This window comes from Bos javanicus, chromosome 14 (genome assembly GCF_032452875.1).
Source record: "Bos javanicus breed banteng chromosome 14, ARS-OSU_banteng_1.0, whole genome shotgun sequence".
Classification (NCBI taxonomy): Eukaryota; Metazoa; Chordata; class Mammalia; order Artiodactyla; family Bovidae; genus Bos; species Bos javanicus.
Genome location: NC_083881.1, coordinates 22,047,473 through 22,074,974, shown reverse-complemented (window position 1 = coordinate 22,074,974; position 27,502 = coordinate 22,047,473). Strand labels below are relative to the sequence as shown.

Sequence of the window (27,502 nt, the reverse complement as noted above, 5' to 3'; positions counted from 1 at the left end):
TTTCTGCAGATTTCAGCATCCCTGTGTCCTGGTCCAGTGCCGGCTACTGGGAGCTCAGTGCTGACTGTAGGCAAGGTGTTTGCCCTCAGAAGCACGGTGTGTTTGGAGAACATTTTGCTCATCATTTGGGACCTTTCCAGTAGCTTACAGTTTCTATTTACTGCTCTGTTGTCCCTCAATACAGAGACTCCCTTATTCACAGTATTGTATTTTTACACCCGAGTATAATCTAGGTTTAGATTGTTGGCATCCAGAGTCATCTTTTTTGAAACAGGCCAACTGGCTACAAAATCCATGGCCTGTCGACATTAATCATGACCTACTTGAACTTACAGTTTTTTGATGAAGTCATTACCATGACTATTTAAGTTATTACTCTAGACTCTAATGATGTGTTAGTGAAGAAGATGGTTTTCTACTCTTCAAATACATAACTGCTGCTACTGCTGCTGCTAAGTCGCTTCAGTCGTGTCCGACTCTGTGTGACCCCATAGACAGCAGCCCACCAGGCTCCCTGTCCCTGGGATTCTCCAGGCAAGAACACTGGAGTGGGTTGCCGTTTCCTTCTCCAATGCATGAGAGTGAAAAGTGAAAGAAAAGTCGCTCAGTCGTGTCCGACTCTTAGCGACCCCGTGGACTGCAGCCCACCAGCCTCCTCCGTCCTTGGGATTTTCCAGACAAGAGTACTGGAGTGGGGTGCCATTGCCTTCTCCACATAACTGCTAGTATAAACCAAAAATGAAAATCCCTGGGGATTTCCCTGGTGGTCCAGTGTCTCCCAGTGCAGGGGGCATGGATTCTATCCCTGGTCAGGGAACTAAACTCCCAAATGCTGCAACTAAGACCTAGTGCGGCCAAGTGAATACATATTAAAAAAACACATTGCATATATTTATTTTGGCCCCGCTGTGCAACATGTGGGTTCCTAGTTCCCCAACAAGGGTTCTGACCTGAGTACCCTGCATTGGAAGCACAGAATCTTAACTACTGAGTCACCAGGGAAGTCTCAAAACCATTGCATTTAAAAAGATTTAAATATTGATCTGAGAATTAGAATGACTATTTATGTGTTTATTTGCGTCGTTGCCAAATATTGCTTCTTAACCACTGTATTCACTTAGTGAATCAGGTAGTGGATTTCAGCCATCGATACACAGAGAACATTTCAGTGAGAGGTAGAGCTTGTATTATTTGAACTGAGAAACTAAGCATTAATTGTTCCTCAGATCTGTCTGCTGGTATATGCTGGTTTTTGCTATCTGCATCTGTCCTGATTTTTCTAACACAGCACGCTAGGAGTAACCGTGAACATTCAAGATTTCTTTAATTCCTTGTTTCCCCTGCCTGCCTGGAAGTAGCTTGAGGTGCTTCCTTCGGATCCTTCCATCTAGAGCTAAATTGGCATCTTTCTGCCTCCTACCGACTTTGTTTGTGTGGATGGAGGGTGAAGGTGTCCGGACAGCGCTGGGAGGGGCAGGTCAGGAGCAGGGCAGGCTGAGGAGAAGTGTAGCTAGGGGTGCTCCACCTGCAGGCATCTGTTAGCATGGCTTACTACATTTAAATTAATTGTAATACATTAGAGGTGATTTTTATTTAAAGACGTCTACCCCTGACCCCATCACCACCCACTGCTCCACTGTAATAATAATGGGGGGACAGATCTCACACAGACTGGAAAAAACACACGAGGGAAGGCTGAGAAGCAGTGCATAATTGTCGTGTTCTTTAACAAAATGCATTCTGATCAGTGATTGTTCTTTCTAAGGAAAATCACCAGCGTGTTAGCATTTTCTTTGACTATGCTAAACGTAGCAAGAACACTGCCTGGTCCTACTTCCTTCCGATGCTGAATCGCCAGGATCTCTTTACTGTTCATATGGTGAGTTTTGAATTGATCACGTTTCTGATTTCAGGAAGAACACCAGTCAGGATTAGGTGACCTCCCAGTTGCCAGAGGAGTGGCTGCTCTGACACTGACTTTTCAGAGCTCCATTTCCTTATTGGTGGTTAGTGACAGGGGTGTTAGGGGTGGGGGGTCAGGGGGTGGGAATGGGGCTGGGAGCTCAGAGGAGGCAGGATTGCCCTGATACAGTTCAGATTTTGCAGAGCATTCCATGATTTTATTGACATAAAAGCCTGGAATTTGAAACACTGACTTGCTTATCAAAAGTACTCAAAGAATGAAGTAGTATTTTATACTGCCTTTTCCCCCCCGTCTATATCTGTCAATTTTCAGGTTTATTGATGTGTAACTGGCAAAACTGTAAGATACTTGAAGTATACAACATGATGATTTGATAAACATATAGTGCCTATTTAATTAAAAAATTCATGATTCGTTTTATAGCTTGAAGAAAATTGAGAAGTTTTTGATTGAGGAGAAAAGAGTATTTGTTTCTATTGCAAGAAATGACTATTTCATACCCAGGATATATTTTAAATGACTATTTCATACCCAGGATATATTTTATATCAAGATATAGATATTTAAGTGTGAGACTTGCAGGGGCTTGAATGAGTGAGGTGGTGCTGGCAATGTGTTGTAGAGCTGGCTCAGGACTTTGGCAAGTGGTTTGGTGAGAGTCTAAGGACTTTTGTGTTCTTTTGATCTTTGCTGGTCTTGTAATGAATCCCAGTCTTACTTTTGAAACTCAGAATAATGTAAGGAATGTCCTGAAATTCTTAACATACAACTGATTTTGGTTCACTTTAATGAAAATATTTAAAACTATATTTGACCTCATTAAAATATTTTAAAAAATGAAATATTATCTGTTATGTTGGGACAAGTTGAGAGCTAAAAGAAGTCATGCTGCAAAATGGTTACAAGTCCTCTTTTTTAGGGTTGATGTTGTGATTTTTAGAATAATATTCAAATGCAGTTCTTGTTTTTCAGGCAGCAAGAATTATTGCCAAGTTAGCAGCTTGGGGAAAAGAACTGATGGAAGGCAGCGACTTGAATTACTATTTCAATTGGATAAAGACTCAACTGAGTTCACAGGTAAGAGACACTCCTCTTAGTATTCTTAAAAGAATATAGCGTCCAGTTCTCTAAAGCTACTTAAGATATTTATGTGAAGTTGCAGAAATTCTGTGTTAAACTAGAGCCATCTTGAACTGTTTGACTCAGCCATGCTGCTCACAGGTCTGATAGGGGCTTTACCTTTTCTGTCTTTGACTGGCTTCCACTCAGACCTTCCTGTCTCTTCTGCCACTCGGGATTTTCCCATCACGCGTTTCTGTGAGTGGGGAGGATTGCCCTTTCCAGAAGGCGGCTGCCAAGGTCATATGGATTGGGAGATCACACAACTTCAAAAGACACACTCTGGGTGGCCCGGGGCCGCTGTCTCTAGCTTGAGATGCTGTCTCACGCAGCAGCTGCCTCTCTGGATCGCAGCAGCTGCCTCTCTGGATCCTACCATGTCCTCCTGGGATTGAGTTTACAGCCACAGGGAAATAGGTGGCCTGCTTGCAGGTTGTCTCGCTGCTATCAGGCCTCTTGAACCTTGCTGCTCTGTGAAGGAAGACAGCTCGCGGGTGTGATAGCTGGCAGATGACAAGTTGTCCCTTTTGTCTTCGTGGTTCTCTGGAGCGGGACAGGTGACCGGACACTTCCAGGGGCTGAGCTGAGGGTTTCTTTCCTTCTGGGGGTCCAGTGAGCAAGTGTGAGGTGGTAAGGGGGCATGGAGGGAGTAGCCTCAAGGGAGGAGTGAGCCGAACTGGGTGGGGAGGAGATCCGCGGAAGGACAGGTAGGAGAGGGGTGGAGTGTGTGGCAGGGTGGGTGACGGCAAGGGTGAGACCGGGAGAAGCAGCTGGTAGGTGTGGTGGTGACAGTGTTAGATCACAAGTAAAGGTCTACTTGAAATAAAGTGTTGGAAAGGTGTCGTTTAGACTTTAGGTGGCCTTATGATCTTAATAGATTTTAATTCGAAGCATGAGAGAGACACCATGACATTTTACTTGGATTTATTTTTGTCTTATCCTCCCTTGCCTTCGTTTGGGTTGGGGGTGGTGGAGCCTCATAGTCTTTTCTGTTTGGACAGGGAGATTCTGAAGTGTCTTGAACAAAATCAGTTATTTTCTCTGTCAATAGCATACATTTTTATAGGTTTTGGGCTTAATTTTTAAAAGTATTTTTACACGAGCCCCAGGTTTGCAGATTTTATAGAATTGTTGAGGGGTTTCAAAAAGAAGATATTTAGAAAGTGAAAAATAGTTATGTGAAGACAAGGTTTAAAATTCTTGAGTGTGTACCATTTGGGATCAGAATGTTTAATTACATAGGTAATCCCCCATCCCCATTTCCCCCCCCTATTTTGAGGTTAGTTCTCCCTTTGAGCAGGCATCATCTTGCTTTGGGGTCAGCTGTGAGGCTGTGTGGTAGCTGGACTCTTAAAACCAGAGTGGGTAGCAGAGACTGCATGCTGCTGTGTGCTTCCAGCACGCTGGGTCGTTTCAGCTTAGACTTCTCCTCATGGGAGTAAGGTTTGTGTTGTGCCTCACAGGCGATCTGCCCCTGTTAGCACCATTAGCTGCGGTTGTAACCATGGCCAGCAGTTGGAGGGATATTCCGCTAGTCTCTAGTAGAAGCAGGTATTTCAGTGTTTGGAACAATTTTCATCAGACCCGAGCTTCTTGTTGTGAGGTGGATGTTCTTAGAGACCTTTCTGTGTCTTTCCAACGTGCTGGCTCTCTCTTTTTAATTGCCAGCTCTCTGGCCTTGTTCAGGTCTAGCTTCTCTGCTTTGCACATTGTGCTCCAGGGAGAATTTTCGGCCCGTGTGCTCTGAGTCTGGTCACTACTTCTGCTGGGCCCAGCTTCTGCCTCTTGCTATGGGCAGACACTCCTCCCCCAGCCTCTGGTCAGGAGTCAATTACAGGCCTCTTGTCTGAGGAATGAAGTGTTGGCTGGTTCGGGATTTTTTTTCTTCTTTGCTTAAATGCCATGTGATAACACTGTCTCTCCGAGGTCTCTTTTTCTCCGTCATAAGCATTTTCTCTCTCATACAAAAGGACCACACTTTCATGATTTTAATAAAAATAAACTTTTAAAAGTCTGAATTAGGTGCAAATTTGAATATTTTGTTTTTCGACTTCACAGTGACATTTAGGAGCCTTTTTGCTGATAGTTTGAGCATTAATTATACTTGTGTTATAGCGGCTCATGCCTGGCACTTAGAAAATAATAGTTGTTGAATAAAACAAAATAAAAATTTCCTTGCAGAAATTCATTATCAGTTTTCTCTTGCGTACTCAGCTTCTGACTTTCTACTTTAAATTTCCTTTGCCCATTCCTGTTTAACATGTGAGGTTCTGATTGTCATTATAGTGTGTTAGCCTTGCTGTGAATAGCCTCATCTTTGAGTCCCGCATAGTATCTTTCCATCATCAGACACTCGTTTTGAAAGTTTCAAAGCAGAACACAGTGTAGATAGTTGGGCTTAAGACACTGTCTTATTGGAAAAACAGTTCAGGCAGTAAATCCTGAGACTTGGAAATTTTGCACCAGCTTCACTTAAACAATTTAGCTGGAACTTAGTATTCAGTTTATTATTTTAAGATAATTTAGGATAACTTACTGATTAAGATATCTGGAAGAATGTAACGATGTTTAGAATATTTCATGTATCCCCATGTTTTTTATTAGTTGATGATACTCCATTAAATAGGACTAGGAAAATAATGATAAAATTAGTAAGCTGATAAAGTAGGATAAGAGTAAAAACAAAACTAAGTAATGAGTTATTTATTTCATAATAGAAACTGCGTGGTAGCGGTGTCGCTGCTGAAACAGGAACAGTCTCTTCAAGCGATGTAAGTATACTCCCTCTTCATTCACTGGCCTCCTCACGCCCCAAGCATAAGTTACTTTGAGTCGTAGACAGTTAGCATCCCCTGGATGTAAATCCACGGATTTGGTGCCGCCTCCACTTCGGTTAGTGGAGTCTTGAACGCTGTGCATGAGCCTTCCTAGGCTGGGGGGTCACGTTCTGCTGTCTCTGGATGTGGGACGCCCTCTTCCTGTTGCGTTCCCCTTCAGGTGGCTGTATCTTGGGCCTAAGACTCAGAGCGACTCAGAGTGAGTTCACCAGAGCTGCTGTCTTCAGGCCATAATGTCTGACAGATCTGCGAGCCCTGTGCCAGGCAGCTGGAGACAGTTCAGTTCCCTGCTGGTCCAAAGACTCACTACTTGCCCTTGTTGCTCAGGATTTTCTAGAGGCCTATGGTGGGGGCAAATCCCCCCTTTTCAGGCCAGACATGCCCCACATTTCTGTAGAGCCCAAAGGTTAAATGTTAAAACTAATCATATCTCCCCAAATTCCTTTCCTGGTTAGAATAATCTCCCCTGCTTGGGAATGGTTTGATTTCACTGTATTCAGAAGAGTTTAAGAATTGGCAATAAATGTGGACAAGTAGAAGCTGGCATGATTAGTGCCAGTGGAGAGAGAGGTGGGGAAAGAGTTAAAAATATAGAAGAGTTGTATCTACATTCCCACCTGCCTGTGATAGACCTCAGCCAAGTTGAGGTGGAGCCACGTGGGATCCGTGTTCATAATCTGCAGCAAACACCCCATATGTGTGCTCCCAGACTAGAGAGGGTGACAGAATCCATTTCAGAGCCAAAAGGGGTGCTTCTCTTGGGGCTTGGGTGGAGGGACTTGACCTCTTGACCCTAGCACACTTGGGTGTGTTAGGCCAGAAATTAGCACAAGTCTTCTGAGGTGGAATCAGACAAGGTGTAGAACCAGGTGAGCAGTTTGGGGGCTGGGGAGGGAAGGAGGAGGTAGGCTCCAAGTCTAGATGCTCAACCACGAGCAGATGTTTAAGTTGGGAATCTTTGTCTTATATGACTTGAGTTTTTTCCTATCAGTTTGAAATTTTGAAAAATAGTTTGAAAAATTATCTGGTTAGATTTATTTGTCAAATTTTTAAAAGGTTTTGAATCACACATGTCCATAAACTAAAGTGGTTTTTAAAGGGCCTGGAAGTTATTTAGGCTTGCGCAGTCAGTGGGCTCTGGTCACATGACACCCCTTTCTTTCTCTCCTGTCCGTCATGTGGAACACATGATCCTGTTGACCTGGTGGTGGTCAGTCAAAGTGGGTTGTCTGGTGGACTTGACACATACATCCCAGCAGAGTTAGTAGCATCGATGGTGATTCTGGGTGGAGAGAAGATGGCCTTTGATGTCCAGTCTCTTCCCTTTAGTGTCCTGCACACCTGAACATACTCCCTGTCTCTTCCTGAAGGGTCCTGCTTCTTCAGAAAGCTCTCTGCTTGGAAAGCACATGAGAGAGGGGTATTGTATTAGCACTTCCTTTGACGGTCTCATTTTAGTAGGGGGATCAAAATTGGTAACTGGTATTTATGGAGCTTCTACTATATGCCTAGCACTGTTTCAGTCACCTGGCACTTACATCTCCTTGAATATTCACAGTTCGTCTTTGACGTGGGTCTTACCATAAGCCACATTTCAGGGATGAGCAGTGAGGCTGCTGAAAAGGCACACTGGCTCGCCTAAGGTCATCCACTTGTCCACGGTCATCTGGTCATGGTTGCAAAACCGCCATGGAGACAGAGTCCTTCCCAGAGGGGTTCTAAGACCTGTGGACTGAACCTGGAGCTTTAGACATTCTCCAAGTTGCCTCGCCTACTCAGACTTTTTTTTTTTTTCTACTCAGACTTTTGAAAAATAGCCATGTTACATCTTAAAATCTGTTTAGGGTTCAGGCAGTGTACAAATGGAGTTGGGTAAACTGCATTCCCTACTGCTGCCACTTGATGTCAGTATAAGACAAACAGGGCACAGCTCTGCACTGCAGTATGAGAAGCATGGTGCTACAGTCTTGGCTGCTAAAATGGCACAGAAGTGACATCCTAAGTTATGAGTGGACCCGTGAGACATTTTTATTTAAATTATGTTCCATAGATGAGCTCTTCTTAAAATGCATTATGTTGTCTTTACCTGAATGTGACGGTCATAATTGACTTCAGATTTCTCATACTTAGGCTGACTGATCTTTTACAGTCATTCAGCTCTTTGCTGACTCTTGCATGTGGATTATTAGTTTTCTTCGGTTTTTCCGAGGAAATCATATAGCCTTGGCATTGATTGCTGTGCTGATGCCCTGACAGAAAGAGGAACCCTCCAGCCTTTGGAGGAGTTAGAAGAGTCTGGGTATCCTCCCTTTGTCCAGCTTCTTCGATACCTGTGTGCAGGGGAGCAAGGGGACTGCTTGCTCCCATGTCTGGCCATGTCCTTTTCTCTGGCCGTCTCTGCTGTAGACCCAGCTCAGCCCTGGTTATTGCTGGGTGGACGTACTTTCATTGGCAGTAAGTAACACAGTCAAGTTGCCAGGTTCTCTTGTCACTTACTCTGTCTTGCCGTTTAATATTCTGGAGCAGGTCTGAAGCAGTAGAACTTGCCATGATGATGGAAGTGTTGTTCTTCATATTCTCATTGTCTACTCTGGGAGCCCCTAGCACACATGGCTCCTGAGCCCAGAAATGTGGCAAGTGTGAGTGAGCAGATCAGCTTTCCATTTTATGCAGGCTTTTTGGTTGCTTTGTTTGCAACTTTATCAAAGTATGTTTCTCATACTATATAGTCCTTCCACTTGCATTACAGCAGATTTTCATATATTTACAGGGTTGTACAGCCATTTCCACAATCTAGTTTTGTAGCATTTTCAACACCCCAGGAAGAAACCATGTTCTCATCAACAGTCGCCCCCATCCTGACCCCCTGCCTGCCTCTGGCAAGCACTCACCTGCTTTCTGTCTCTGGACTTGTCTCTTGCAGTCACTTCATGTGAGTGAGTCATGTGATACACGGTTATCTGTGACAGGCTTCTCTCACCTAAAAGTGGAATGTTTTTAGTAACAGCATTTTCGAATGAAAGGGGAAAAGAAACCTTAGCATTTTTTACTTTTGGCCAAATTCCTTAAATTGTATTTTCTGGCAGTTCTGACATCCTTGTTAACGTGAAGTTAGTTTTATAGCTTTGATTCTATTTTAAATTTAAGGCTATGTTTTTTCTTTTTTATAAATTTATTTATTTCATTTTTGGCTGTGCTGGGTCTTCGCTGCTGTGCAAGGGCTCTCTCTTGTGTGTGCAGGCTCCTCGTTGTGGTGCCTCTTGTTGCAGAGCATGGGCTCTAGGGTGCAGGCTTCTGTAGTTGTGGTGTACAGGTTTAGTTGCTCCACAGGATGTGGGGTCTTCCCAGACCAGGGATCGAACCCGGGTCCCCTGCATTGGCAGGAGGATTCTTAACCATTGGGTCACCAAGGAAGCCCAGCTGTGTTTTTAATTTAAGACTTTTCAGTCTTTCAGAGGAGGTAGAGAACTTTCATGATTTGCTTCTTTAATGTCTGTCCATGAGTTTATCAGAGGTGCTCCCCAGTAGCAGATGTAAGTGAGCTGCGTCAGACACTTGGATAGGGCAGGCTTGTTATTAACTCCAGTCCCCTCTCGCTGGTGACTTGTCAAGTCTGTGAGGACCTCAAGAAGTTCATGACCAATTATGTGTCTTTGTGCAGGTTTCCAGAGCATTCCTATTTACCAAAAGCACTTCCTGGATCATTTTCATTGTTCAATTGCCTTTTATTTTCTTGTCATAAAATTAGTATGTTTTAAACATTGAGGATCATTAAAGTATATGCAAAGAATGAATGTTACAAAAAGGAGAACAGATAAGCTATCAGTTTTGCTTTTCTGATCAGATGTTTGGAAGGATTGTGTCCATTCTAGCAATGCAAAAGAAAATTAAATGGTAAAGTATTTCAGTACCAGACTTTCCTTTACATAACATTTGTTACCATGGCTATATATTGTCATAATAAGGTAACTATGTTCTTGGAATTGCATACAAAGCTGTCATTTTTAAAGTAAATCATATTTTCTGAAGTCCACAATAATTTTTCCTTACAATAAAGGATCCCAGTAGTCATGTAATTAAATTACATGACTAAGCAAATTAGATTGAAAGCAGTACTTGAAGGAGATTTATAAATTTGTAAATTAATAGTGAAATTACTTTTTTGGTAAGACTTAAATCTAAGATGATATTATTTTAATTTAGGCATTAATTTAATATAGGTGTTTTATTAACATTGACTGGAAAGTCTCTTTTAATAAGCCAACTTCAAGAGAATTCTTGCACTGTGTGTGTTTTAGTTCCTGAATATGAGGTAATAATAATGATGATGTACATTATAATGTTTTGTGTTTAATGGTAACTGATGTCAGTTCATATTGGAGTAGCAGAGGTTTGTTTTTTAATTTGGTGGGCTGGTATTGCTTTCTTGTATTGATGAGACAACAATTTTGAAGAGTTTCAGTGATATGCCAGAGATAATTTAGCAAAACTTCTGATTGCTAAAGCCTCTCTCCCTCTTTGTCTCCTTTTCTTTCTTTGGTCACTTTTTTTTTCAAGTCATAACTTTTTGGGGAGGAAAAAATTACCCTCTCCTTTTTCTGGGTTATTCTGGCTGGTCAAAGAATTAAATTGACGTGAGACAGAGGAACAGGAGAAAATCAAATTTAATTACATATATTCAGGGTTACGTCATTGTACATGGCTTTTGGTGGATGTAATCACTCATGCCTGGAGCACATGATTTCTCGAATGGAGTTGCCAGGGCACAGGGTACATGTGGATTTAGATCCAGCAGTCCAGTCACTTTTCTAAACCAGTTTTTATATCCGTCAGCAAAGGGAGACAGTTCCAATTTTCTCCTGACACTGACATTGTCCTGCATTACTCTCTAAAGTGGATGTTGTGATAGAAGCAAAAACTACACGTGCACACTTGTGTGTGTGTGAGGTGTGCACACTGACTTTTTAGCTCTATGAGAAAAGATTTGTGTCATAGTCATGAAACATTGAGTGCTTTGGGGGTGGGTTAATCACCAGTCCTGGAGGATTTCATCTACAGCTGGCTTCTGGGGTTTATTTTGGTTGGTTGTGTGCTTGATGGGTTCAGCTCTGTGCTTCACTGATGCCACCAGACACACGTGTGTTTCCAGTATCTCTAGACAGCTCTTCTTCTCTGCACTGCAGACTTTTTCTTTTTTTTTAAGTGCCCACGATTGCAAAATTTAGAGGAATATTATCTTTACACTTTCTCTTTTAGTTTGTACTTAAATCCCTGGGTTATGGAGATGGGTGTTGAAAAGCGGTCTGTAAACACTATTGCAGCTCTAGTGTAACTTTGGCACAATGACTCTGCAGTTCCTATGTGTATCTTTTGTTGCCTTCCTGCTTTATCATTCCTTGTTCCTTGAATTATTTTTAATTCTCCAGAATATGGATCTGGGGGTCCCTCTTGAATTCTGCCAGTTGCTGTTTTCCTTAGGTGCCTAATCCACCATAATGTAGGAGAATTCCCATTGTCAGCCATATTGGAGAGTATATTTGATGATCTTTTCTTAAATGTGTTGAGAAGTCAAGTTGCTTTTTCTCTACCAGGGAGGCTTGTGCACATTGTAGCTGGATCTTCGCCTAGCCTGTCACGTGTTAGCTAACGAGATTATCCCACACCCTACGGGATGTGCCCTGTTATTCTCTGACTTTATTGGCGGGAAGCTCACTCAGGGACCTGAGACTTGGAGGTGGCCAAGTATGGCAGGCTGGTCCCAGGGCCTTTGTTCTTAACTGTGATACTCTGTTACTGCCTTTCTTTCCTGGTGGAGGAGTCGATGTTTGAGCCCGTGGGTCAGTTCATCTGGAGAGAGGAGGGGCCAGAGTTCTGGGATGTAACTGGAGGTGGAGGTCTGGTCCTCAATGGGGAAAGTAACTGTTGGACCTGGCACTTGAAGGTCACTGCTAACCCTAGCAGTTGCCATGTTAATGGGCTGGTAAGATGGAAGAGAGGTAAGAACCTGGTGATGGAACTTTCAAGAAACCATCATGTATTAGGAGGAAGAGAGATGCAGAGGTTGGTACCACATTTAGGGATAACATGAAGATGAGAAAGATAGAGTATATTTAGGTGGTGAGTAGAGGAAACCAGTAGACACTGGAGCTACATGTTGCGCTGTGAGGGAGGAGTTGGCTGCAGGCCTCGTGGGGCTGCGGGGCCTGGACAGCAAGCACTGCCCGCCTCTCTGGACGAGAGGCAGGTGGGAATGGCCGTAGATATAGTGCTGTGTGGGGTGTGGTGTTGGCAGCTGAGCGGCTCTCTGGCTGCTGAAATGAGGGAGGAAGGCAGGGCAGGAGGGTGCAGGTGATGGTGGAGGTGACAGCATGGGCATGGCTCTGGGGAGGGCAGAGCGCGTGCGGAGCTGCCCGAGCGCCACGTGCTGCAGGTCTCCAGCAGGGCCTGGATGGCGTCTGTGTGGGAGCAGAGGCGGTGACTCACTGGAGTGATGGAAGGCTGATTATTCTCTTTAAAAATAAGTCATTGAATAATTTTATACATGACACTAATAGGATGATGTGAGAGAAAGCTAAGGAAGTGATATAGTTTCCTTTGTTTAATTGAAGGCGGTCATTCAGTTGTCTGTCAGCATTGCCTTCACTGAAAATAATTTCTGGACTGGTGTTGGACTGCCTCGTGGTGCATCACAGGAGAGAGTGCAGTTTTTGAAGCAACGTTTTTTATCTGCTTGTTTATATGTGAATGCTGAAGCTGTAACTAGCAACGGAGAAGCCATTTTAAAAATGTGTCATGTATTGCAGTAAAGAATGGCAAATAGACATGGAAAAAGACAGTGAACCAAGAAATTTTTGTGTTGAGATTGATGATAAGTGGAAGAGGACAGTGTGCCCTAGGCTACCTTTTTGTTCATTATTGGAGAAAGCTTGCCCAGACTCTTTCTCTAAACAAGAAAGATGGAATTCTACTTTCATGAAGGGCTACTTACCTGCTGACCTTTTTGGAAAAATACATACATATTTTCTCCCATTATGGAAGATTGTTTTAGAACTGAAAATTCACCTTTTTTTGGGTCATTAATTTTTGCTAACATTTTGAGTTTTTAGGCAAATTATGTTAGTGCTATTGGATATATTGTGCTTTGGTAACTATGTTCACTACTTTCTAGGTAAAACCTAAGATAACCTTTCCACGATGACTTTTGATTGTTCTACCAAATATACTTATATCATTGTGTTTCTGTGTTTGAATGCCTGGAATTTTCTTTGAAGTGTTAGTTTTTAGCAAGCTTAGTTTAAATTGAAACATAGAGCTTCAACCTAATGTGTGTTAGGTTTTGTGTATTTATATGACATCCACTGTCCTCTCCTTTCTTTTTTCTTTTTGTCAGCATGCTCTTTAAGGCCAGAGTCTGAAATTTCCCCTTGTTCCTTCATTTCTTACAGATGTAAGGCTCATGGTAAATATTTAGGGAGAAGCCCAGGCCAGGTGTCACCACCAGCTTTTCTAATATGGAGGTGCCTGAAACGTCTTTAGAACTGAAAAGTCACATTTTTTTTTATTGTTTACTCATATTTATCTCAAGCTTCAGATTTAACCTCAGTTTCTCTAAGAAAGTGCCACTGAACTGATAGTTTTAAAAAGTCATAATCTTTTTCACGTGTTTAATTAGGTTTGTATATGCTGTATAGTTTTTTTTAAGTTATTTTTTATTGAGTTTCTATGAAATGTCTTAGCTCCGTGCTCTATGAACTACTTTACTTAATCCTAAGAGTACCCTTTCAGAGTGCTTAGCGGTATCATCCTTACTAAGGATGGTTCAGCAGCCAGCTTCATATCATTCAGATATGGGCCCATCTCAGAGACTACATTTATATCTTTTTCATTTTATTGTTGATCTTTGATATTTATATAATTATGAAAAGCAGTATTGTCTGTATCATGCCTCTCTTCAGGAGTAAGTGAAACACTGCAGGATAATAAGCTGTTTATCAAACCATATCAAAGACATAATTACTGTGTTACTTGATTTCCCTGATTGGATGTAAGCTTGAACCATGTAGGCTTAATTTCACAGAAGTCAGCTTCATTTCTAAGAGTCAGAGAGGAAAGTGAAAAGGGGAATTGACTTTTGAAGAAATAATAGAGACTTTTGGACGTTCTGATATTACCATCAGAAACCCTAGTAAACAAACTCCAGACTCTGGCATCTGTGCAACCTGCTGACCTGAGGTGCTTTCTCCCACGCAGAGTTCCCAGTATGTGCAGTGCGTGGCCGGGTGTCTGCAGCTGATGCTCCGAGTCAATGAGTACCGCTTCGCCTGGGTGGAGGCAGACGGGGTGAACTGGTGAGCCCTCACTTGTCATGTGGGGTAACATTTAAGAGCATCTCTCCTTGACATTGTCAAAGAAATTAATATGTTTAATCACTGAAATGAAGGTGTTTTTTAAAAAAAATTTTTTTCAAATGTCTTGTGTGATGTTTTTCCCCAGGAATCATGCTGGAGACTCAGGGCCCCTGGTTTTCATTGTTAGTATATCAGGTTGGTGCTCTCCACCTTGCCCAAAGCAACATTCCAGACTCCAGAGGGAAAGCAGGCCTTCAACATAGACATAGCATCTTGTTTGTGTACACAGTTTAGTCCCTGGTGGCTCAGTGGTAAATAGTCCTCCTGCCAATGAAGGAGACACAGGTTCGATCCCTGGGTCAGGAAGATCCCCTGGAGGAGGAAATGGCAACCCACTCCAGTCTTCTTGCCTGGGAAGTCCCACAGACAGAGGAGCCTAGCGGACTACAGTCCATGGGGTCACAAAAGAGAGACAACTTAGCAACTCAACAACATCTTCGGCAAAGTTCTGTTTCTGTGTAGGGGGCTGATCACCAGTCATGTTCCCAGAGGCCAACCAGGGCCCTGGTGTGCAGGCAACCAACTTCTTAGGACAGCCATCTCACGTGTTAACTGTCCTCCACACAGAAACCTGAAGGTGACTACGCAGGCGGTGTTTCTGGTCTGTTTATCTTCTTTAAAGTGATGTGATATTTTGGGCAATGCAGTAAGAAAGCATAATTATTCATTTTACTATTATATCATCTTCTAGGTGATTTCATCATCCATTTTTTAAATAACTTTAGTCTTTACTATTTTTTTATATCATACTTGAGAATAATGAGGGAATAATGACAAGATCTAGGATGGTGAAATATGTGATTCTTCAAATTATAGTTAACAAACTCACAGTATATCTTAGGTTTATAAATGGGTCTAATAGACCTGTATTGTAGCTGTAAGATATATTGAAAGAAAGAAAGTAAGTGAAGTCACTCAGTCATGTCCGACTCTTTGCAATCCCATGGACTGTAGTTTACCAGGGTTCTCTGTCCATGGGATTTTCCAGGCAAGAGTACTGGAGTGGGTTGTCATTTCTTTCTCCAGGGGATCTTCCTGACCCAGGGATCGAACCTAGTTCTCCTGCATTGCAGGCAGATGCTTTACCCTCTGAGCCACCAGGGAAGCCCAAGGTATATTGAATTTTATCCCATTAAACAAAAAGTGCATTTTCTTTTTGTTCTTTGAAAGACCTGTAAGAAAGAATAAAAGTCATGAAACAGCTGCTTCTAAAAATAGTTACAATTGCTCAAAAGATAAACACTTAAAGTTTGGTCTAGTGGACCCTAACGGCATACAGAGAGGCTAACCAGATGCTGCTCTTCTAGTTATTGGTACTAGTATTTTGGAAGATGGTAATGTCAAGGCCTTTGACTATGTGGGTCACAACAAACTGTGGAAAATTCTTCAAGAGATGGGACTACCAGACCACCTTACCTGCTTCCTGAGAAATCTGTTTGCAGGTCAAGGAGCAATAGTTAGAACTGGATATGGAACAACAGACTGGTCCCAAATCGGGAAAGGAGTACATCAAGGCTGTATATTGTCACCCTGCTTATTTAACTTACATGCAGAGTACATCATGAGAAATGCTGGGCTGGATGAAGCACAAGCTGGAATCAAGATTGCTGGGAGAAATATCAGTAACCTTAGATATGCAGATGACACCACCCTTACAGCAGAAAGCGAAGAAGAACTAAAGAATCTCTTGATGAAAGTGAAAGAGGAGAGTGAAAAAGTTGGCTTAAAACTCAACATTCAGAAAACTGAGATCATGGCATCTGGTCCCATCCCTTTATGGCAAATAGATGGGGAAATAGTGGAAACAGTGACAGACTTAATTTTCTTGGGCTCCAAAATCACTGTAGATGGTGACTGCAGCCATGAAATTAAAAGATGCTTGCTCCTTGGAAGAAAAACTATGACCAACCTAGATAGCATATTAAAAAGCAGAGACATTATTTTGCCAACAAAGGTCCATCTAGTCAAGGCTATGGTTTTTCCAGTAGTCATAAATGGATGTAAGAGTTGGACTCTGCAGAAAGCTGAGTGCCAAAGAATTGATGCTTTTGAACTGTGGTGTTGGAGAAGACTCTTGAGAGTCCCTTGGACTGCAAGGAGATCCAACCAGTCTATCCTAAAGGACATCAGTCCTGAATATTCATTGGAAGGACTGATACTGAAGCTCAAAAGTCCAATACTTTGGCCACCTAATGCGAAGAACCAACTCATTTGAAAAGACCCTGATGCTGGGAAGGATTGAAGGTGGGAGGAGGAGAAGGGGACGACAGAAGATGAGATGGTTGGATGGCATCACCGACTTGATGGACATGAATTTGAGTAAATTCTGGGAGTTGGTGATGGACAGGGAAGCCTGGCATGCTGCAGTCCTTGGGGTCTCAAAAGAGTCGGACATGACTGAGCGACTGAAATGAACTGAACCAGTGTTAACTATTCAGTTTAGTAACAAGAAAGGGCATAAATAGAATCTAGAATGTGTCATGTCCAACATACAGTCTTTGGTATGGTAATACCTACCAACAAGGTTAGTTGTAATCAAATTAATACAGAGACTTTTAAGTTGAGAAGAGGCATTAATAAAGGTAGAATATGTTAAGTTGCTGAGAGTGGGACAGTTTAGAGAAGTCATTGAATTTTTTCATTTTTTAAAGAAAGAAAACATGTACTTTCTACTCTGCCATTTCTTTTGTTTAGGATTGAAGGTTTTCTTTTTTTCCTTTTTGGTGCTCCTCAAATCACAAGCAGGGACCCTGGGAAGAGAAAAAATTGTGAGCATAGCCTGCTTGAGGAGAGTGGAAGGGGACTGTGGTTTAAAAGCCCGGGACCTGTTTTCTCTGTGTGGTTTCCTTTTCACTTACATGAATGGCACACACTATCTTTGAAAGTTATATGCCTGTATAAGACTGAGAATATACTCTTACATTGTTGGAAAGTCTGGAGGTCGGCACTGACTTTTTAACTACTGGAGCTAAAGTGGGCAGGCTTCCACTAAAGTAATTGCTTCCCCCCTCCCACCCCATTCAACTGCCCTTTGTGAACATTTGTACCCTGACATTTGAAGCATTTTTAAAGTATATAGTAATATAAAGTAGCATATAAGTGAAAGGTAAGATTCAAAAGGAAATTGCGTGCTGAGGTGCAAGGGTCACGTCCTGAATGCCGGTCAGGCTCTCCTGCTGTTCACTGTGTGACCGCACGCCCTGGCGCAAGGGGGCAGCATCCTGAGACTCTGGCCGTGTGGACTGGCCCTCTGAGAGCAGGGTTCTGGCTTGCTCCTTCCTGCAGGCAGAAAGGAGAGGACATGATTCTGAGAGACTAGTGCACTGGGGCAGAAAGAGCAGTCAGTTATTTCTACTTCTGGTTGCATTGTCCTATTCCTAAACGTCATTTCCACCTGTGTTCCTTTCAGCATCATGGGCGTTCTGAGTAACAAGTGTGGCTTTCAGCTCCAGTATCAGATGATCTTTTCTGTGTGGCTCCTGGCTTTCAGCCCACAGATGTGTGAACACCTGAGGCGATACAACATCATCCCTGTCCTGTCCGACATCCTGCAGGAGTCGGTCAAAGAGAAGGTGACGAGGATCATCCTCGCAGCATTCCGCGTAAGTGTTTTGTGGGGAGTGTGTCCTGTGGGGTGTGTGTGTGTTCTGTATATGTGGTGTTCTGGTGTGTGTGGTGTATGTATGTTCTGTGGGGTGTGTGTATGTGGAGTGTGTTCTGTGGGATGTGTGTGTGGTGTTCTGTAGTGTATGATGTGTGTGTGGTGTGCGTGGGGTATGTTCAGTGGGGTGTGTGTGTTTTCTATGGGGGGAGTGTGTGTGGGATGTGTGTGGTGTTCTGTAGAGTGTGATGTGTGTGTGGTGTGCGTGTGGTGTATTCAGTGGTGGTCTGTGGTGTGTGTGGTGTGTTCTGTGTAATGTGTGTGTGTGTGTGTGGTGTGTTCTGTGAGGGGGTGTGTGATTGTGTGTGAGGCACTTTTCATGCAGCCTGAGGCCTTTCAGCGGGTGCAAATGTTGCTTGTTCTCCCCGTGGTCATGGAGCTGTGGATTCTTGGTGAGTTTAGACTGAACTATCACAGATTGTATTTATGGCAGGAGAGGGGACGAGGAAGGAAGCTGTCTATATGGATGAAATGTGAGGATTGCAGACGCTTGTTGGGAGTGTGACAGTGCTATATTCAGGTGGCCTTGTTTTCCAGGAGGCTGTTTGAGGTTTTTTTTCTGTCCTGGGCCCTTCTTTTAGAAGGGAGTTGTATTTCTGATCCTGGGTCTGCTGACCAGCAGTCATTTCTAAGACAGCTTTAGAGATCATCAGTTACTTTGAGCAGTGAAGTTGTCCTCTTAGGATGTTAGGATTTTGGCCACGACCTCAGTCAGCATCTTCCCTTAAACAGACCGGGAAGTTGAGGGTGCAGGGGGCCATGCTGGACTCTGTAGAAGTCACAGTGTTCAAAAAGTCACAGGAAGTGTACAGCCAGACTGAGATTCTTTGTTTTCTTTGGCCCTGATTTGGGAGCTCTCCAGATTGTTGATCAGCTTTTTATGGACATCTTAGAAGTAGGATAGTGTAGCTCTTTTCTAGTTTTCCTTTCCACGTGGTGTGTTAGCAAGATTGTTGGCTCTGGAGTGGACAGACCTGGAGTGAGTCCCAGCATGGCTGGATGGGAGGGTGGTGTGAGCTCTCAGAGCTGATTCCTCCGTCTATAGAAAGTGTTGAGTGAAACTTAACTCACTTCAGCATTGGTTAAGGATTCAATGAAGTAACAGACAAAGGGCCTGGCAAGAGTAAATATACAGGAAATATTTCTCTTCCTCCTTTTCTGTCCATAAAAACACAAAATAATAGCCATCTGCCTCTTTAACCCCCACCTCTATGAATTGCATTCTAGGTTAATGTGGCACCTAGGCAGAGGTCAAGGGCTATTCTGTTAGATTTAGAAGAGGCAGCACAAATGTTTTACTAATATTTAGCAAGATTTAACAATCTTATTTAAACTTTATTTGCAGATTCAATTTTTTTACCTATACACAATGCATGGAACTTACGTTAATTTCTGGACTTCTGTTGTCCAACTTGAATTTCAGAGTGTTTAAAATAGACCCAATCTATTGATAGGTATATTAGTTTTTTAGACTCTCCTTACTGAACTGGGACAATATAGTCATTGTATGATTAGACTGAAGACTGAATATCAGAAAAACATCCTTAGACATTCAAAACTTTGATGTACATAACTGAGTTAAAATCGAGCCATTAGTAAGGACATAGTAAAGCCATTTGATTTAGACTATCAAATAGGTGAAAAAAATGAAAATGACTTTTTTTTTTTAATCCTCAAATTCCTATAACCTTTGATAAAGATTTCACTGGTGAGGTTGTTTGAGGATCATCTAATTATACATTTCTCCCCACATCCTGAGGAAGAAAATTTTTACGCTGAAGACTTTAGGAAGTTTGCTGAGCTGCTGTGAGCTGAAGAAATATAGCAGCTGTTTTTGTTTTTGTTTTTTTTTCATTTGGCTGGGTGAAATTTTATTTTTGAAAATGTCGGTCTCACTTATTCATAGCAGGTGCTGAACTCCAGGTCTCCATAAATGTTATTCCTTCGGTTAACTTGATATGTCAGTCTTTTGTTTCTAAAATAAATTAGAATGTTCTGAGGCTTGTGACTGAGAAAGACACTCGGGGCTGTATTTGTTGTCTAGAGTTCTTCATCCGTTGTGAATTTTCTTTCTCTTTTTTGGTTCTGCTTAGTCCAGACCCTACTTAATATGTCAGATAATAAAATAAATTATATTTTATGACTGCATGAAAGCTTGGGAAGGCTTGGGAAGAAACACCACCCAGTTGAATTTGGATTTATATTAGCTTGTGTTAACTATGATGTTTAATTCACACCCACATACGTATACACACACACAGACACAGACATGCATAGACTTGCATATTCTCTACAGATAGTTCACAGTCATAACCCCTTCAGAGAGGCCCTCTGTTCTGTGTCATTGGTCTGTGTATCTGTTTTATGCCAGTGCCATCCTGTTTTGATCACTATAGCCTTGTAATTTAGTTTGAAATCAGGAAGTGTGACCTTTCTAGCTTTGTTCTTCTTTCTCAAGATTGCTGTGGACATTTGGAGGCTTTTGTGTTTCCAACTAGATTTCAGGATTGTTTTTCTGTTTCTGTGAAAAAACATCATTAGAGTTCTGGTGGGGATGGATCTTACTGATTTTCATAGGCTAAGCCAGAGCCTCTCTGCATTTATTTAGCATAATTGGTAGAAATGTAACATCCTTGCAGAAATAAAGAAGATTAAAATTTTGGTACAGTTGATTTAGAATTGTTATTGCAGGATTTGTGTGGGAATGTGGGGGAGGGGATTAGACAGGCCTTCCTTGCCACCTTTGTTGAAGTGGCTTTCTTGCGAGCTTGTTTGTCCTTATTCCAGACCTGAGCATGGGCATGGCACTTGCTTAGAAACATTGGCTAATTCAGTAAACAGTTTATCTTTAGAAATACGTAGATTCTTTTGCTGCTTTCATAAGTACTCCTAAAAACAGAAAATTGCTTCTGATAATTGTTGAAGCAAGCAAGTTCTTTATTGCTGTCCTGTGTGCACTGATAGGTTGATGTGGGGGAGAAAAAGGTCACTGATTGAGAACTAGGGGATACTGAGAAAGTAGTCTTTCTTAGCATCCTTCGGGCTTTGTGTGGCTGATGAACGGAATGTTCATAGTGGTGCCCCCAGGAGCAGGGCTGTGACCAAAGATAGGGATGGCACTGTTGTAAATGTGTGCAGGGTTTTGAGGCTTGTCTGGGGGAATAATTTAAAATGTTTAGTGAAGACAGTAGAGAGAAGGAATCAGAAGAGTGCTCCTGAGGTGGGACAGGAGCTCAGGCAAGAAGTCAGAGTTTGTGACGCAGGCATCCACTTAAGGTGATGGGTACCCTGAGAACCGGTGGAGGAGAGAGGGTGGGAAGGCAGGTGTAGACAATATCACATAACAGGTTACATCATTTCTCATCGTGTCTCCATCTAACCCAGAACTTCTTAGAAAAGTCAATTGAACGAGAAACTCGCCAAGAGTATGCCCTGGCGATGATTCAGTGCAAAGTCCTGAAACAGCTGGAGAATTTGGAGCAGCAGAAGTACGACGACGAAGACATCAGTGAGGATATAAAGTTTCTCTTGGAGAAGCTCGGTGAGAGTGTCCAGGATCTCAGGTGTGCTGTCCTCTTTGATTCTCATGGGCTGGGTATCCTGGGCTGTTGCCTGGCCTCCTATTTTAAGGAAGTCTCAATTTGTTACTAACTGCGAACTTAGAAGATTGCGCTAAAACGCGGTGTCTTCTGTTGAAAACTGAGGGACATGGAAACACTGGCTCATCACCGTGCAGACAGTTGGTCAGAGCTGTGTGTGTTCTCTCCTCTTCTGGGGGGAGAACCCACCATTCTCTGTGGTCTGAAATCCCAGCCACTGTTCTCCCTCAGGTTGTGGATGCCACCCTCTGGGAATCTGCCGGTTTAGAATATTTTTTTAAGCAGCAGTCATTTCATTTATGGAGGAGGTTTGCTCATATAGGGAAAGAGTATTTTTTTTCATGCTTTTTTTTTAAGTTTCTGTTGCTTTATTGTTTATATTAAAAAATTATGCAAGTGATGTACATGCAGTAAAAAGAAAAATCCCTCGCTTATTGCAGTCCAGATGGGACTCCAGGCCACTTCCCTATCTTCCCCACCTCCTCCCCCCACACTCTGATTTCTAAACACCTTCTAGCCCCCACCCCCAACACACAAATGCAAATGGGTTCCACATATTCTTCTGGTCTTGGTTCTTTTTTGTTTAATACTAGTTTGACAGTTTTCCCCGTTAACCCATGCATTCTTTGTTTTTAAAGTACTGACACATTCTGGAAAGAGAGTTATTTACTAAGAAGAGTTGGGGTTTGGGGTTTGATTATTAGGCTAATTTGTCCACGTGTGGCCTTGAACAAGTTTCTTGACATTTTGAAGTCTCAGTTTTCCTTTTGGTAAAATAGTGATAAACGTTCTAATCTTGTAGGATTTTCCGTGAGGTGTCCAGCACATGCCTTCAGTGTAATGTGTGCTCTGGGAATGTATTTACCAGATAACTCAGTGCAGCCCGTAGTCTCCAGGCCCAAATGCCTTTGTCGAGGTGGGAGCTGTCACCTGCATCAGTTGTTTATACAGAGTTTTATGAAAGAAAGCCGAATGAGTTTTCTCTTTGTAGTATAATAGGCCAGCCATGGGCTTGCAGTTTATATAAATTCCATTTTATTATGTTTATTTTTAAAAATTATCATTAGTTCTTCTGTAATAATGATTTGAGATCCTTTTAAAAATAAATAAGATTAATGATAGCTTTCTAAATTATTTAATCCATACTAGCCAATTTTGGAGAAGGCAATGGCACCCCACTCCAGTACTCTTGCCTGGAAAATCCCATGGACGGAGGAGCCTGGTAGGCTGCAGACCATGGGGTCACGAAGAGTCGGACAGGACTGAATGACTTCACTTTCACTTTTCCCTTTCATGCATTGGAGAAGGAAATGGCAACCTACTCCAGTGTTCTTGCCTGGAGAATCCCAGGGACGGGGGAGCCTGGTGGGCTGCTGTCTATGGGGTCGCACAGAGTCGGACACAACTGAAGCGACTTAGCAGCAGCAGCCAATTTTTACTACTTACTGATTCTTCTGACTGAAAGCCACAGTCACAGAAAACTAACCCATCTGATCACACGGACCACACAGCCTTGTCTAACTCAATGAAACTCTGAGCCGTACCGTGTAGGGCCACCCAAGATGGACGGGTCATGGTGGAGAGTTCTGACAAAATGTGGTCCACTGGAGAAGGGAATGGCACACCACTTCAGTATTCTTGCCTTGAGAACCCCATGAACAGTATGAAAAGGCAAAAAGATAGGACACTGAAAGATGAACTCCCCAGGTCGATAGGTGCCCAGTATGCTACTGGAGATCAGTGGAGAAATAAATCCAGAAAGAATGGAGAGACGGAGCCAAAGCAAAAACAACAATCCCATGGACAGGAGCCTGGTGGGCTGTAGTCCATAGGGTCTCAAAGAGTCGGGCACAACTGAAGCGATGTAGCACATAGGCATAGTGAATAATTTTTGAATTAAAATGCATTTCAATTTGTTCCATGTACAGAGGTTTTATTTCTATTATTAATCTATAGTGGGCTAATTCAATTAGTGAATTGTCTCTACATTGTTGATAATCACGGTTAAAAATATTGTCCTGAGGTATGTGTTTTTATTTTTGTAGTGCCATATCATAGTTTGACATTTAAAATATAATAGAATGTACTACTTTATTTTATGTTAAAGTAATACACTGTTTACATAAATGTATCCTAACATATTGAGTGGTCTGTTAAATACAGTTTTTAAGTGGCGTGGTAGAAACAATGCTAAATTATCAGATATTTCAGTGACATATATTCATGTGTGTATTAGAGTAAGGATTTTGGAAACAAGTGCTCCTTTTAACGTCTCATGACGAGTATTCAAATTTGACAGAAACGTTGGACCTCAGTGCTCTGAATCAGTTTCCTGTGGCTTGCTGAAGATGATTTAAGCTGTTTAAACTTTTTTAGGGATAATATATAGAGGATGCTCAGTCTCTATAGTTAAATCATTAGTGAAGATGTTCTACGTTTTTTACATTTTGGAGTATCTCTCAGATTCTTATAAACTTTGAATTCTTTCAAAATTTTTATAGTTCATTCGATGAATACAGTTCAGAACTTAAGTCTGGAAGGTTGGAGTGGAGTCCTGTGCACAAATCTGAGAAATTTTGGAGAGAGAATGCTGCGAGGTTAAATGAAAAGAATTATGAGCTCTTGAAGTAAGTTTCACATTCAGTTAATTCCAGTTTACATGCTAAATAAACTCCATCATTCCACATACTCATGGACATATTTTTGTCCTTTAAGTTTTTAGATAGTCCATGGTTTTAACATATATTTTCTTGCTTACTAATGTGGTTGAATACCTTTTCATGTGCTTATTGGCCATTTGGGTTATCTTTTTCCCAGGAGAAATGCCCGTTCAGGTATTGTTGTTGTTGTTGGTTTGTTTCCCCATTTTGTAGGAATCCTGTAAGTATTCTAAACATGTTCTGTGTCACACGGAAGTGTTTCACTGCCCTGAGATCTCCTCGTGTGCCACCTGCAGTTTTCCCTCCCAGTCTCCCCCTGATATTGTGGGACTTGTGGGCAGTGGACATTATGAATCTGAAAGTGACCTGTTATGTGCGTTTAAAAGGTCTGAAGCCTGCTGACTTATGTTCAATAAAGCATGTGCAGTGTACTGTGTGTAATGTGAAACTTGTAGAAAATACGGTTATATTTGTAAATGTACATTTTTGAGAAAATATCAGCATTATACCTGTGTTCTCTTGTGCTCTAGAAAAGGATTAGAAATCAGTCTCTCTTTGAATTAAATTTATTTCAGAATTTTGACCAAACTTCTGGAGGTGTCTGACGATCCCCAAGTCCTAGCTGTTGCTGCCCATGACGTTGGGGAGTATGTGCGCCATTACCCACGAGGCAAGCGGTAAGGGAGGAACCTGGTTACCTCAGGTGCCCTGAGATGGTCAGCAAGGGTCCTAACTCACACACTCCTGTAGAGTAGAGTCATTCAGCTGGGAGATGATGGCGTAAGTGGTATCAAGGTGACCATAACGCTGGGGATCAATTTTAAACCTAATTAAAAATGGGTGGTATAAGAATAGAAGCACATGTGTGGAACACAGCTGTGCCTTAGCCAATAGAGATCTCACTAGAAAATTCACGTTCAGGATTTTCTTTGGTTTGTATGCTGTAATTTAAAAGCCATTTCATGAGTACTGGTGATTTTTCGATTATTACTGTTATTTGTTATAATATTGAATTGTTATTGAACTGAGTAGGATGAATGAATGTGATGGAAGAAGCTCTTTTTTGGGGAAAATAATCACATCAGCTTCCTATCCTTCAGTCCCCACATCAGCACCACAAATGGGGGTTCCTTGTCCTCAGTGGCAGTAAAGAATTTGCTAGATTGGATGACTGAGCTACTATAATGTAGTTGATAAAGGACTGAGCTGGTGTGTTAGGTAAGGTGGTGTTTTAATCCATAGTACCTGGCATGGGACAAGCACTCATAAAAACTGGATATAATTATACTACACATTTTTTTTTTCTCAATACAGTACATTAAAAAAAAAAAGATGTTCTAAAAATAACATACAAGAAGGTCTCCAGGTGAAGCCTCTCTGTCACCCCAACCCGTGTGCTTCCCTCTAGGTTGTCTTGTACCACCGCCAGCCTTGCCACACTAAGGGGTCCCAGCCATTGACTGTGTGGTGGTGTTGGCCACCAGGCACCCACACTGCTGGGCTGGATTTTAGACACCCACTGGCTCTTTGCAGGGCCCTGCCCTGGCAGACAAAAGGGTCCTTTCTTCCATTTGTGATGCAACAACTGTTTACGTTTCGCTTTTGTGTCTGTAGTAACTGAATTTTTCAGGGTGTTGCAGGGGGGCAGCAACAGCGGTGTGATTGTCAGTCCTCATGGTGCTTTTGTCAAGAGGAATCTCTCATCTCTTTTACTGCCCAGCAGGTCGTAATGGCATACTCCATCATTGCAGGAAAGGGCAGATATCTTAACAAATCGAGTCTTTCTCAGGAAATTAACATGGCTTCTATGAGGTGTTTTTTAACCTCGTGTTCCCTGCCGCCTGCTTCTGAGCCTGTATCTGGCTCCCAGAATGGCAGCTGCTGGGCTTATTATTGATCTGATATTATTTCAGCTGTTATGTGGTATGCAGTATACTAATTTTTAAGCAAGCCACAAATGCTGGTAATAAAGAACTTAATACTCAACTGCCTGGAGCACTATAATCTAGATTACCCTAGCAGTCCAGATTGATCATATTTGCCCAGACTAGGAAATGAGGATAACAATTGGATTTATTATTAGGAGTTCAAGAGAGAATGTACGAATGCTTCAAATCTGTGATTTGGGAGAAATGGTGTTTTAAAAAGATGTGTGTTGTTTACTTACCAGTACGGTAACTTCTCTTTGTGAGACTCCTGGGCGGCTGAGGGCTGGGGCTGTCTGTGACTAACAGCAGGCATTGGAAAGTCAACTGCCGCGTGTTCACTGCGTGGCTTCTGTCCTGCAGGGTCATCGAACAGCTGGGTGGGAAGCAGCTGGTGATGAACCACATGCACCATGAGGACCAGCAGGTGCGCTACAACGCCCTCCTGGCTGTACAGAAGCTCATGGTGCACAACTGGTAGGTGCCCCCGGCCCCCGGCCCCATCCACATGTTCTTAAGGAAACGCTCTCGTGAGCGCTGGTTTTGAAGAGCAGTGATTTAGATTAATACCTAGAAGTAGATTTTAGCCATTCAGAGCAGTGTTGTGATAGTTTAGAAAACAACTGCATTAATGTTCTCAAAAAACGCATGTGCAAAGTAGTTTGTTGTTCAGTCTGTCTGTTGAGTTGGTGATGCCATCCAACCGTCTCATCCTTTGTCAGGTTCAGTAGGGTTGCTGAAGTATAATTCTTGTCTTGTTAATAATAATTCCATTTAAATAGTTATTATTTCTCTTGAAAAGTTTATTGTTCAGCGTTTTCATTTTTTAAATTGCATTTATGATGTGAAAAAAAAGCTGAGTATGGCATAGAACACTAGAGTGTTCCCTTTGGCAATGGAGAAAATTTTTTGGTTGAGAATTTTATTGTTCAAATGATCATGCATTAAAGATGAAACATTTAAAATTTGAAAACTTTGTCTTGAATTTAGGAATTTGATTTAGTTTCCCAGTAAATTTTTTGATGTAGGATTACAAAAGGAAAAGTAAATTTTTTTATGGCCAGTAACTGGTTTATTTGCTCTTTATTATTGACTAGCCAATTAGAGAATATCCTTTCTCCCCCTTTTCTCTAGTTACGTGCCAAAATATTTTAGCTTTAGTGTTTTAATTATGATAAATCCTCTTTAGTGGAGAAGCTTTCCTGTACTTTATTAAAAGAATTTTCATATGAAGATTAGAATCCAGTTAGAAAGAATTCTAACTGTGGATTAGAATCCACAGTTGATCAGACTGTAGCGTTTGTTGTGACAGACACGTTTCTATGGCACTTTGTGCCAGAGGATGTAAACTGCTCCAGTAGTAGCAAGT

At 42.1% G+C, this 27,502-nt stretch overlaps 1 protein-coding gene across 5 annotated transcripts in view; it reads left to right on the top strand.

Moving 5' to 3' along the window:
• ATP6V1H (ATPase H+ transporting V1 subunit H) overlaps positions 1-27,502 on the top strand; it is a 73,911-nt gene that overhangs the window by 31,796 nt on the left and 14,613 nt on the right. For 4 of the 5 annotated variants that reach the window (XM_061438749.1, XM_061438745.1, XM_061438748.1 and 1 more), the window contains 9 exons: positions 1,766-1,879; positions 2,897-3,001; positions 5,761-5,814; positions 14,131-14,228; positions 17,698-17,890; positions 21,334-21,512; positions 24,050-24,175; positions 24,784-24,885; positions 26,497-26,610. In XM_061438749.1, coding sequence (XP_061294733.1) covers positions 1,766-1,879; positions 2,897-3,001; positions 5,761-5,814; positions 14,131-14,228; positions 17,698-17,890; positions 21,334-21,512; positions 24,050-24,175; positions 24,784-24,885; positions 26,497-26,610 — 1,085 coding nt within the window. The remainder of the gene's footprint in view (positions 1-1,765; positions 1,880-2,896; positions 3,002-5,760; positions 5,815-14,130; positions 14,229-17,697; positions 17,891-21,333; positions 21,513-24,049; positions 24,176-24,783; positions 24,886-26,496; positions 26,611-27,502) is intronic. The other variant, XM_061438746.1, reaches the window with a different exon arrangement.